Consider the following 11,204-nt stretch of genomic DNA (forward strand, 5'->3'; position numbering starts at 1 on the left):
CCCAAGTGGACAGCCCTGAGCAATTCAGGGTGGGCAGAGGTTCAGCTGCGTGACCTTGGTCTACAAAACCTGTCCAAGCTTCCATCTTCTGTCAACCAATCAGCAAAATCCCAGAGAAAGCCCTGAGGTCCCTGCCTGCAGTGCCTGAAGGCTGGGCAAATGCCACACCTCCGCTCCTCCCCCAAGGCCTGGCCACTTCTCCCAGTGAGGGCCTTAGGGGACTTCACACAGAGCAGGTGCTGGGATGCAGGTCACAGCCACTCTCCTTGCCACCCCCCAGCCTGGGCCCAGGCCCTTATTGGACAACACAACTTGTTTTAAAGAAAAAATAATATTTATTTGCAATATAAACAAAGTCCCGTTGCTGGTTCGGGATATATATATGTATGTGTGTGTGTATATATATGTAGGGTCACAAATTTTCCTTCATAAGATCATAAAGCAAAACTGGCCACCCTCTTGGCATACTCTCATTTACACAAATCTGATGCATCTTTCTGGGTTTTTCTTTTTAAAAGTAAAAAAGAGAAAGAACCATGTACAGCATGGAAGCTTTTCGTCAATTTCTCGACTGTGGCAAGATTTTAATCCGCTGCCTTAAAGAATCCCTGAAAACCGCCCCGTGAGGTAAGATGCAGTGGGGCAGAGTTTCCATGGCCTCACTCACATGCCAAGTGCCGGCTTGCTCAGGGACCCCAGCCTGACTACTCACCTCTCCCCGGGCCCCTGCAGTCCTGACACCTGGAGGGATTGAGGCTGGAGAAGGAACAAAACTGGAGAGGATAACGGAATCCGTGGCTTTGTTCTGTGGATCCTAGGAGGGGTGTGGACAGAGCCCCACACCCCGTTCACTTGTCCATCCTCGCCCCTTCCGCCCCTGCCCTGGGATTGAAACGGGTGCGAGTTTCCTGGTAGTAGAAGGCATGGGCAAGATGAGTGCAGGGCAAGCTTCCACGGGACAAGGGGGCTGGGAGTAGAGCTGGACCAAAGCAACAGCCAGAGTGAGGGACAGAAACTAGGAGGTAGGGCTGGGCCTCCACCACCGAAGCTTCCCCCGCCAGCCACTGGGCCTCCACTCTCAGTCACAAACAAACAGGGAGAGAGAGACAGAAGTAGTGGGTACGTATAGGAAGGGCCCGGGGCCCAGACCCTCCTACAGGCTGAGCCCAGAGGGCTAATGCTACTGCTTGGCAGTCCCCCACGACCCCACCTCCAGCAGGGCAGCGGCAGGGCCTCCCATCTCCTGCCTCAGGGGGTCTGCAGGGGCCGCTGGAGGGCAGAGAATGCAGAGGCCACCCAGGGCAGCCCACGTATTTCGCCTTGCGGAGGTCATCACGGGCAAGTGCAGTGCCAAGGGGGCTGGGCCGAGGGGTGTGCATGACTGGGGGTGGGAGGGTCTGACACTAAGAGAGCAGCAAGCCACCCCTTGAAGAAGGACCTGCTGCAGAAACGGAGGCTTCACACATGTGCAAAACGCATTTGGTCAAGATCAACACGGGGTTTGTCTTTTCCATTAAAAACAAAAACAAAAACCAATAATTGCTCTTTGAAATAGGAAGAAAAAACAAAACTGAGAACATTTCTCTCTCTCTCTCTCTCTCTCTCTCTCTCTCTCTCAGGATCAAGGAAGGGATGAAATACTGGTTTATACAATCCACTGTTGTATGTAGCCTGAAAATAACACTTTTCATTAAAAAAGAAAAATCAAGAAGAGCTTGAACACTCGCCGTGCTCCAGGGAGCTTGGATTTACCTGCCAAAAGTAAAAAGTAAACTCAGGTCCGTGGATGTGTCTTTAAAAAATAGCCAAACCGGCTGGGCCATTGGCTGATGGAGTGTCCTGGGACAAGGATGAGGCCCTGCTGGACTCCCAGGGCCATGTGTCTCAGAGCTCAGGGCCTCTCCACAAAGTCCTGCAGAGAGAGGCCTTGCTGTGGTTTCCGCCCTCCCCAGGGCAGCGAGGGAAGCTCAGCCACCCACCAGCCTGGGCCTCTGGGCACAGGCCATGTCCGATGATGTCTGGGTTCCGGCCGGACACAGCAGGAGTGGGCAGCTCACCTGGCCCAAGGGGGGTCGGGAGGGGCCGGCCCCACCCACCTGTGCCCCAGCCTCACGTGGACTCAAGGGTGTTGAGTGGGAACAGGTTGTGGTTGGTCGGCGTGGAGAAGTAGAGCTGCTCGCTGGGGGTGTGGTTGTCGCATGGGCTGCTTAGCCCCAGCGTCCGCTCGAAGTCCAGCAGCTGCCCCATAAAGTTGAAGTTGGGTGAGATGTTGGACTTTTTCCTCTTGACAAAGTCGTAGGCGTCATTGAGTGACAGGTTCATCTTCTGCATCAGGTAAGCCACGGTGACGGTCACCGAGCGGCTGATCCCTGCTAGGCAGTGCACCAGGACACCACACTTCTTGGAGCGGGCCTCGTCTGAAACACACAAGCATGGGTCAGGGAGGCTCCTCCTCCAGGGAGTCAGAGGTGGAGCAGAGGCACAGAGGGTGGCACGGCCACTAGCTGGTGCTGCCTGACTCTTGAGGGACCTGGTGAAGTCCAACATGAGCAGGACAGCAACTTGGCATGGAGGTCAAGAGCATGACTGACTGTGGCGTTAGCTTTAAGTCACTGGACATCCCTGTGCCTCGGTTTCCTCACCTACAAAATGGGCCCCCTTGTTCTCAATGCTCTTGTAAGGACCCGAGCCAAGAGAGGGCTCCACAAACACCAGCACCAGTGACGGCTGTGGTCACGGCTAGTCCCGCTGCTGCTACAGCTGAGTGCACAGACTGTGCTGAGGGTGTCACCCGTGTCCTCTCAGGCCATCTGCACCACGGTTAGCAAGTTCATTTTATAAAGGAGGACGCAGATGCAAAGACAAAGTGACAAGCCCAAGGCCACACAGAGGCTCCTCCTAATGCACAGCACATGCCGTCAGCCCGTGACCTGGTGGTGGGGGCTGAGCTTGCTCTCCTGGTGCAGCTCCCATGGGTACTCCTTGAGAGTCTCCTGGGAAACAGGCCCGAGGGAAGCCCTCAAAAGGGAATCGGGGCCTGGCCCTACACTCAGCTCTGCCCCAGCCCCAGCAGCTTAGCCTCCCAGGGCCCGGGAGGAAGGCTGCACATGAGGCTTCACAAGCGAGGTTTGCTTAAGCGCAGCCCACCCACCTCACTTACTCGACTTCCCCCGGCAGGCCCATGCATCAGTAACATCTCCCACCACAGCCAGCCAGCTTCCGCCAATCCACCCAGCTTCCCCTGGTGCCGCTCTCAGACTCCTCCGCTTGACCTACAGTAGGAGCTCAATAAATATTGGTCAAGCCACTGAACAACTCAGTCCTGTCATCCCTCCACCCCTGGGCCTAGGGTAGCTGACTCTCTCTGTGCCAAGGATGTAGATTAACAAGAGGCAGCTCTCTGGGGCCCTCAAGGTCCCCACCTCTGATTCTGAGACCACTGGGAGCCAGGCACAAAGGCGGCGCTTAATCAGTGCACTCGCACAAGATGACACGCAGGTTCACAAGCTGTTCTGCTTCTGATGCTCACCCTCTCTGGCCCAGCAGAGCTTCCCCTCCTCACCCCATACTTACCCAAGGCTAAGTATGTAATAGGTACATAATCCAGATTCGGGGACTGACTAGGGGCAAGACTAGCAGGGCAAGAGATAGATATTGGGGCTTTGTGCAGAGTCCTGTGGTCTGACCTTGAGACTTTGGGCTAAAGGGGTGGTGGAGATGAGCTTCCAGTGGTGACACACCAGGATATGGGGAACGCCTGGCCCCCAAACCCATTCCTGGGTGATCCAAAGTGAAACTGCTTCCGCTGGCTTTATTTTTAGAACTCTCAGGGTGTGGCTGAACAGTGTGGGGGCTGGGGCTTGATCCTGTCCCACTGAGTCCTAGGGGATGCTTGGGCCTCTATTCCTTCACTTGTGTCCCTCCACCCCTACACCCCCAGATGCAGAGGGGCCTTCAAGAAGGACAAAGACACCCATGACCCAGGCTCAGCCCCTGGAGTCTGTCCGGGGTCCCCTTTTCCCCTCCCCTTTCTCAGTGAGGGAGAGTGAATGCTCAGGCAGCATACACACACCTCTCCGCCGCCGGCAGCGTTCTCCTGGGCAGAGCTGGGAAGCTCTCCCATCGCCAGGTCACAGCCCCTCCCCCAGGCCTCAGCTTCCTTCCTTCCTCCCAGCCAGGCACCTAGTTTTGGTTCCCAGTAAGCGGATGAGGCGGGGAAGCCTCCCACTTCCTGTTATTAAAGCTAGCCCAGCCCAGCTGACAGCAAAACGCCCTCCACTGGACAGGGCTGCCGGCAGGAGAGGACTGTCCAGGCCACCTCCCCTCTACCATTGGAGGCTGGGGAGAAACACGGGGTCACCAGGCTCAGAGAACCAAGGGTTTATGTACACCCTGATCTTATATCTCTTCCCCACACCCTGGGAAGAGCCAGGGCCGGGAAGATGGCCTGTAGTCTAACAGCCTCCAGCTGGCCATGGAGGAAGCAGGATGGGGAGGTCAAAGATAAGGCAACTTGTGGAGCTTGAGTCAGCTGGAGATGTAGGGGGCTGAGGGCTCTAAGCCAAACAGCAGAATTGCAGAATGCTCTAGGGGAGGGCCCCTACACTCCAAGCAAGCCCCATAGGTTGCCGGAAGCATCTGGTGCCCCACCAAGTCACTCTGGGTCACCAGATTCCAAAAGCTGCCTATTTGGGGTAGGCCTCTGGCTTCAGGGCCACCCTTCAGCCCCCTCAGGTACAAAATAAAGCCCAAAGCCCAAAGAGGGACCGTGACAGCCCCCTCCTGGAGAGACATGTGTGCTGAGGCGTGATGCAGAGCAAGCAAGACTCGTGGGAGGTCTGAGAGCTGTGATGTTTCAGCTAGATGAGCCCCAAACAGCAGAACCAGAAAAACACAAGCTGGACATTAAAGTCCATGGGGTGCCAACAGTTGCAGGGAGCCCAGGACTCAGGGGACTGAGGGCCTCGGTGACTCACAGCAGGCATGGATTCACCCATGGGCATATGTTGGCACATGCAGGGCACACACAGGCCTCGACAGGCCCAGAGGTACCCAGTCAGGCGCGGGTGACACCCAAGTCCTGTACACACCTCAACGCACCTGCCCATCCACCCTGCCCAGAGCCCAGCGACACCTACCAATGAAGCTGATGGCCTCAGGGAAGAACTGGGAGAGGTTCTGGCTCCAGTGGTCAGAGATGGGGATCTGCTTGTAGGTGAACTCGCCACCGTGCTCAAAGGCATTGGGCAGGTTAGGCGTGACGTTGAGGATATACTTGATGCCGTACTTGCCGAGCACGTCCAGGTTAGTGGAGTCCTTGGCGCAGCCGAGGTAGAGGTAGGGCAGGATCTGGACGGGGAAGGCTGGTTGGCTGGATGGCACAGGGCTGCCGTCCGACTCAGTGGCACTGCTGGGCAACTCTCGGTCTGACTCTCCGTCTGAGCAGTCAGAGCTGATCCGCAGGCCCCCCAGGCCCAGCACTGAGGTGGGTGGTGAGCCACTTGGTGAGGACGAGCTGTCCACGTTGGTCTCACAATGCTCTGAATACTCTGTCTGGAACTTGTTGAAACCACCTGTGGCCAGGGTGAGAGGCCCTGGGTGAGAGACTGCCCATGCCACTAGACCAATGGGCTGCACAAGACCAACGATGCCAGAGCTGCCCATGTCAAGCACCATAACCCAACAGCCAACGTGGGCCAGGCAAAGTTTGTTACACATGTACCTTCTCCTGTGTTCTCTAGATCTATCCTACGACCCACTGGACAGAATGGGAAACTGAGGCCCCAGGAGGTGAAGTAACATGCCTGAGCTCCATTCCCTTACCCATAAGGCTTCACAGCCCCGGCCATACCACCAGCTTTAGGGCACTTAAGGCCAGGCCCCAGCTCATTCATCTTCCACAGTTCCCATGCATACCTGGCACCCATGGGTGCTCAATAACTGCTAAGTGGTAAAGGAGAGCCGACAACCCAATCTCGGGCTAGCACCTGTGGGTTTGTAAGCCCTTCTTATAGATGAGACTGCAGGGGCTGGTGCTGTGTCTAGGTCAGTTAGAGGCACAGAGGGCCTGGGCCTCCGGACTGGGAGTCCAGTACCTGCTCCTCACCACAACAGTTAGGAAGGGCAGTGTTAAAAGTGTTGGTTGCCCCTTTCCCCCCACAGAGGCAAGTTCATAAAAAGGGTCCCAAACTCCCCCTCTCTCCCTTAAAACACAAGACCCCCAGCCTTGGAAACACGGAGGGAGAGAGCTGCTGGGGCTTTACAGAGAGAAGAAATGGGGAGCGTCTTGCAACTAGGCATGGGCCCTGCGCCCGAGGGTGCTGCAGGCCTCCCCTCCCCGCCTGCCCGCCTGCTGCCAGCAAGAGGCCATTTTGGAATGTTAATTGGAAACACCGGCTGCAGCCACTCGCCCCCCCAGCTGCCTCCCCCTTCCACAAGCTCTAGGGCAGGAGACTGGGGATTTAGGGGTCCTGGAAAGCCAGGGAAAGGGACACTGCTTATAGGCCTGCCCCAAGTGCCCCAAGAGGCTGTGTCTCCAAGTAGTGAGACCAATGCTGAGATGCCCAGGGTACCCCAACCCAAACGGTCCCTATACCTCGAGGGCATGGATAATGCTGCCAAAGACTCCCCTAGCCTGACCCAGGTCTTCCAGGGACACGCATTCTAGACCGGAGGAGCTGGATCTGGGTGCCCGGTCGCTTTTCGGGTCCCAGGAGGAGACATCTCCCTCCTCTGAGGGGCTCATCTGGGCGCTGCCATGGCCCCAACGACAGGGGGAGGAAAAAAAAAAAAAAAGGAAATCTCAGGCCAGGAAAAGTTTGTTCGGCCCCCTCGAATCGTGCGGAGAAGGGGGCACAGAGGCGACCCCATGCTAGCCTAAACGCTCACTGCGGAGGCCGAGCTCCCGGTAGCGGCGGATGCGGGCCGGGGGCGACGTGGCGCCGGCCGGGCAGGCGGAGCGCAAGGAGAGAAAGTAGCCTCCGGCGGGGGCGTCAGGGAGCCGCGGTAGAGCCCCAGTCCTGGACAGGGGTCTCAGTGCTGCCCTCACCTTGGAGGTAGTAGGCCTGGCAGCCGTCGTCGCGAAGCTTTTGCAGGAGCAGGCCAAGCACCGAGGCAGGAGCGCCGGGCTCTGGCTGCCACTCGGCCGTGGCCTCGTCGTAGAGCAGCACGGTGGCCGCCTTGCAGCGCGTGGCGAAGCGCTCCTTGTCGGCGTGGTTGGGGATGATGGAGCGGATGGGCAGGTTGCCCTTGCGCAGGCGGCGCAGCATGAGGCCCGGGATGGCCAGGTTGATGGCCGTCTCGATGTGCGACGACTCGAAGAGCTCATGCGGCCGGCAGTCGAGCAGCAGCAGGGACGCGCCGCCGCGCGCCTCCAGCTCCTCCTGCAGCCACTCGGCGCTCTTGCAGGGCATGGCTCCCGCACCCGTCGCAGCTCCCGCGCCGGTGCTAGCGCCGGACCCGGACCCCGCACCGGGATCCGACCCCGCCCCGGTGTCCCCAGCAGCCGACGCCCCCGAGGCCGACATGTGCGCCCGCGCTGGGGGGCCGCGGAGCTGGTTTTTCATGGGGAGCGCGGGCGGCCCGGGGCAGGGGCCGGGCAGCCCTGCCCTGGGACGGCGCCCCGGCCGCGCGGGCCCCAGCCGCGTCTCCGGGCGCCCGCCTCCCGCCGAGCTGCGCGCCCGCCGCCCCGGCCTCCCGGCCTCCGTCCCGCCCGGCCCTCCGCGCGCGCCGCGGCCTGACAGCCCCAATTAAACCGCGGCTCTGGCGGCCGCGCGCCGAGGCGTCCTCCGGGGGGCGGGGCTGCAGGGCCGGCGCCGGGGCTTAAAGGCGCCGCGCCTCCGCCGCCCCTCCTCACGGAGTACGGGGGCGCGCTGGCGGGCCCGTGAGTCCTGAGACCTGCGCCTGCCCGGGCCCTCTCCCTGCCTCAGCCCGGAACCGGCTGTGATTTGCCTGGAGTGCCCGGCCAAGACCTTTCCCTCTAAGCCCGCGCACCTAGGTCTTCCGAGTCCTACCTTGAAGGGCTGCCCTAGGGTCTTCCTGCGCCTAGCATCCCCTCCCCCACTTTCACTGAAGCAGAGTCTCCCCAGAGATGGGGCGGGGGGTGGGGGCCGTCACGCTGAGCCAACCTCCCCTCCTTCTATCAACCCCATTCATTCATTTTCTCAGCGAGTTCATTCAACAACTGGAAATTGAACGCCTACTACGCGCCAGGCACTGTGCTTAGGAGGTCACCGTTTCAGGCAACTGACTAGTCACTATGATGGCTACAGGCTCTGAGACCTGAAAGGGGGTCCCATCCCAGCAGGCCTGATGGGGAATCAGCAACCAGGGGACGGGTGGAGTAGGAGGACCCAGGGCCGTGCCACACTCCACGGGCAAGAGTGGTGAAATCCTGGAAAGGACCGGCCCTGGGAAGAAAGAGCGAGCCCTTTAAGAAAGCTTTACAAGCGGGGAGGTGACAGGCGCCGAGTGAAGCGCCACGTGACTTTTTCACAGGGGCGGGTAGGAGGGGGAGCTCTCCTTTATCATCAGGTCTCCCTCTCCAACCTCCTTCCCAATGTACCAATCAACTTTCGAGGTAGGCGGGAGTGCGTCGCTCAGATGGCCAATCGAGACCGAAGGAGGTGGTTGGGGAGTGAGGCGGAGGCTCGTCACCAGTTCCACCCAGTGCGGAGAAGTGGGCGGAGTCTCCGCGAGCGCCGTGTATCGGCTCGCAGGAGGGCGGGGCGGAGGAGGTGAATGGAGCCGCAGGTAGCGCTGGAACAAAGCGGCTCCACTCGAGCCGCGCGCGTGCGCAGGGACTGCCGCGCTTTTCCTACCGAGCCAGTGTCATCTGCCCGGGGAGGGAATTAGCGGCTAGGCCCAGCTGTCCGCCCGATCCGTTTTCTGCAGGCGGAGTGTCCTAACTTCCTTGCGGTGTAACCCTCCCACTCTGCCTGAGTCTGGTCGGCAAACAGCCACTAGCTTCTACCTACCCCTAGCTGGAGGGAGTCGGGGTCAGAGGCGGGGCCGGAGGTGCTTGAGATTTGCCGAAGGGAGGGCTTCTGGAACCCGGAGGATTTGAGCTTTCCTCTGACAGGAAGGCATGAAGAGGGGCGGCGCTGGAGCAGTCCCCACTTCCCCCAGTCTTCCATGTGGAGGTTGAAGGGTTTCCAGAGCCACAGGGCTGTGTCTCAAAGGAGCAGGGGTCTCTCCCACAGTCACACTCAGAAACTCCAGAGCATTGCAGCCAGAGATGGTCTTACCACCCGGGATTCCGTGACCAGAGAGGTGAAAGGAGAATCGTGTCTCTGGCTTCTGCCCAGGGTTGTCGGGGCGGGGGGAGGAGATGGGTTGCAGGGAGAACCTACTTCCTTGGAGTCCTAGGACCTGTGGAAAAGCTTCCAGGGTCTGAGAAGCCCAGATCCAGACTCTGCCCTGTCACTTGCTGATATGTTGTGACTGACGATAGTTCTCACCCCTGGGCCTCAGTTTTCCAGATTATAGGAGAGTGCTGGTTTGGCAAGAGCCCAGCAAGCCCATCACAGATCTGTCCAGCTGTGAGGGTACTTCTCTGCAGTAGGGCCCTTGGCTGGCTGTCCAGGTGTTGGTTGTCAGGGATGGAGGCAGCAAGTGAAAAAGAAGCTTGAGCAGACCCACATTGGAGGGGACCTGCTGGCTGGTGAATCATTCCTCAGCGGGCTTGTTGAGGGCTTACTGGAGCTTCAGGAACAGCAGTGCCCAAGGAGAAAATTGGTCACTGCTCTCACTAGTGGGGACACAACTGAAATGGGGACCTCCAATGTCTCCCCACAGTCCCTGTCCCCCCCCCCCCCATGGAGGAGAAAGAACCTCCCTGGACAGAGGAAAGGAGGCCCTGCCACCCCTCCCATTAGCTTGTGATGGCTCCCTTGTCTCCCCTCAGGACTCTTCCAGGAGGCATGCACACGCTAGAGGAGAGACCTGTGAGGATGTGTGGAAATAGAGAAACTCTCCAGGAGGTGGGGGCGTCCTCCAGCAGGGATGTAAGAAGAGGCAGCGTTCAGATGACTATAGGATGAGGGGGGCACCGAGAAGAGGGTAACATTAGAAGCAAAGGAGTGGAAGAGAATTAGTATGGCAGTATGAGCTGCCAGCAAGGTTGTGGGCTCCCATCACTCAGCTTGGAGGAGTAGCCCAAAGCCTTGGTTCCCGAGTGGAAGCCCTGCCTCCAGTCTTGAACAGCTAATAAAGTGGATCATAGCAGGGATGCCCTGGATGTATGTGTATATGTGTGCAGGTGTGTGCAAGGGGGAACACAGAATCCTCTGACTTACAGAGCATAGCAGGAACTTGCCCTTGTTCAGACAGCAAGAGACCAGAACTACCTCTGTCCAGGGCCTTGCCCTTTAACAGTGAGCCGCCCTCAAGAATTCTGGGAAAGGGTACCTGGAAGAGGGAGCCTGGTGCCCTGGGCAAGGTCTTGTGATCAAAGACATTCCTCCTCTTCAGGAATGTGGCCTTTCCTGCCCTTCAGGGTTCAGGCCCTCCCTGCAGCCCCCAGGAGAGGTGCCCCACCTCCCCTCTTCCCCCTCACCAGGGTCTCCCTGAGGGCCAGTGTGGGGGCCCTCAGAACAGGTCTGGGTCCCTGGAGGTGAGCTGGTCTCAGGAGAGGAACTGCAGGTAGGGTGTGTTTGAGCTCTCTGAAGGCTGTCCCTTTTTCCCACACACCTCCAGGCCTTTGCACACACTACTCCCTTGGCCTGGACATTTTTTGATCTCACCCTTTGCCTGCCTTCTAGAAGATCCCAGTTCAGGTGTCACCCTCAGAGAGGTCTCCTCTGATCCTCCAGGCTAGAATTACCCACCTTGCGCTGTGCCCCTGGGACCCCTGCCCCCATCTTTGCTCTGGAATCTGTCACTGTCACTGTTCAACACCCCCCACCAGACTTTCTCCCTTTGGACACCCAATGGCATGTCTACCTCCCCTCAAGCCCATTCTTCCTCCTGCCATCTGTCTCATCCCTGTTCCCCTCAGGTGCCAGGCCTGAGCCCATGAGGCGTGTTTGGAGCTACCTTCCCTGTCTGCACATAATCCATCCCCAGAAGCACAGTGAAGGGGCGTTCCCAGCAGGGCAAGTCTCGGCTATGACAGTGGGATGTTTGATGTGAATTGAGCAGATATGAACTGATATGCCCCCCCTCCCCCACCACACACACATCTACATGGTTGGTAACCCAGGAAC

The 11,204-nt window shown here is 58.8% G+C and overlaps 1 protein-coding gene across 2 annotated transcripts; it reads right to left on the reverse strand.

Moving 5' to 3' along the window:
* Positions 1–315: 315 nt before the first annotated feature.
* DUSP7 (dual specificity phosphatase 7) lies at positions 316–7,642 on the reverse strand. 2 transcript variants are annotated; one of them, XM_047096485.1, is made up of 4 exons: positions 7,049–7,642; positions 5,139–5,573; positions 3,161–3,272; positions 2,356–2,417 (listed from the first exon to the last, which is right to left on the reverse strand). In XM_047096485.1, exons 1-3 carry the CDS (start codon positions 7,563–7,565, stop codon positions 3,187–3,189), a joined length of 1,038 nt encoding a protein of 345 aa, XP_046952441.1. In that variant the 5' UTR covers positions 7,566–7,642; the 3' UTR covers positions 2,356–2,417; positions 3,161–3,186. The 2 variants fall into 2 exon arrangements, with proteins under 2 accessions (XP_046952439.1, XP_046952441.1); XM_047096483.1 differs by lacking the exon at positions 3,161–3,272 and having other exon boundaries at positions 316–2,417; positions 7,049–7,632.
* Between the last annotated feature and the right edge of the window lie 3,562 nt (positions 7,643–11,204).

The sequence above is a fragment of the Lynx rufus genome, unplaced genomic scaffold (assembly GCF_022079265.1).
Source record: "Lynx rufus isolate CCGP_SWC_20201006 ecotype Redwood Valley unplaced genomic scaffold, mLynRuf1.p SCAF_4, whole genome shotgun sequence".
Taxonomy (NCBI): Eukaryota; Metazoa; Chordata; class Mammalia; order Carnivora; family Felidae; genus Lynx; species Lynx rufus.

Coding starts and splice junctions, on each gene's coding strand:
- DUSP7 (XM_047096483.1), bottom strand. CDS start 7,565: ATGAAAAACCAGCTCCGCGGCCCCCCAGCGCGGGCGCACATGTCGGCC. Junction 5,574..7,048: donor CCAGGCCTACTACCTCCAAG/GTGAGGGCAGCA, acceptor CCCTGGCCACAG/GTGGTTTCAACAAGTTCCAG. Junction 2,418..5,138: donor TGAGGCCATCAGCTTCATTG/GTAGGTGTCGCT, acceptor TGTGTGTTTCAG/ACGAGGCCCGCTCCAAGAAG.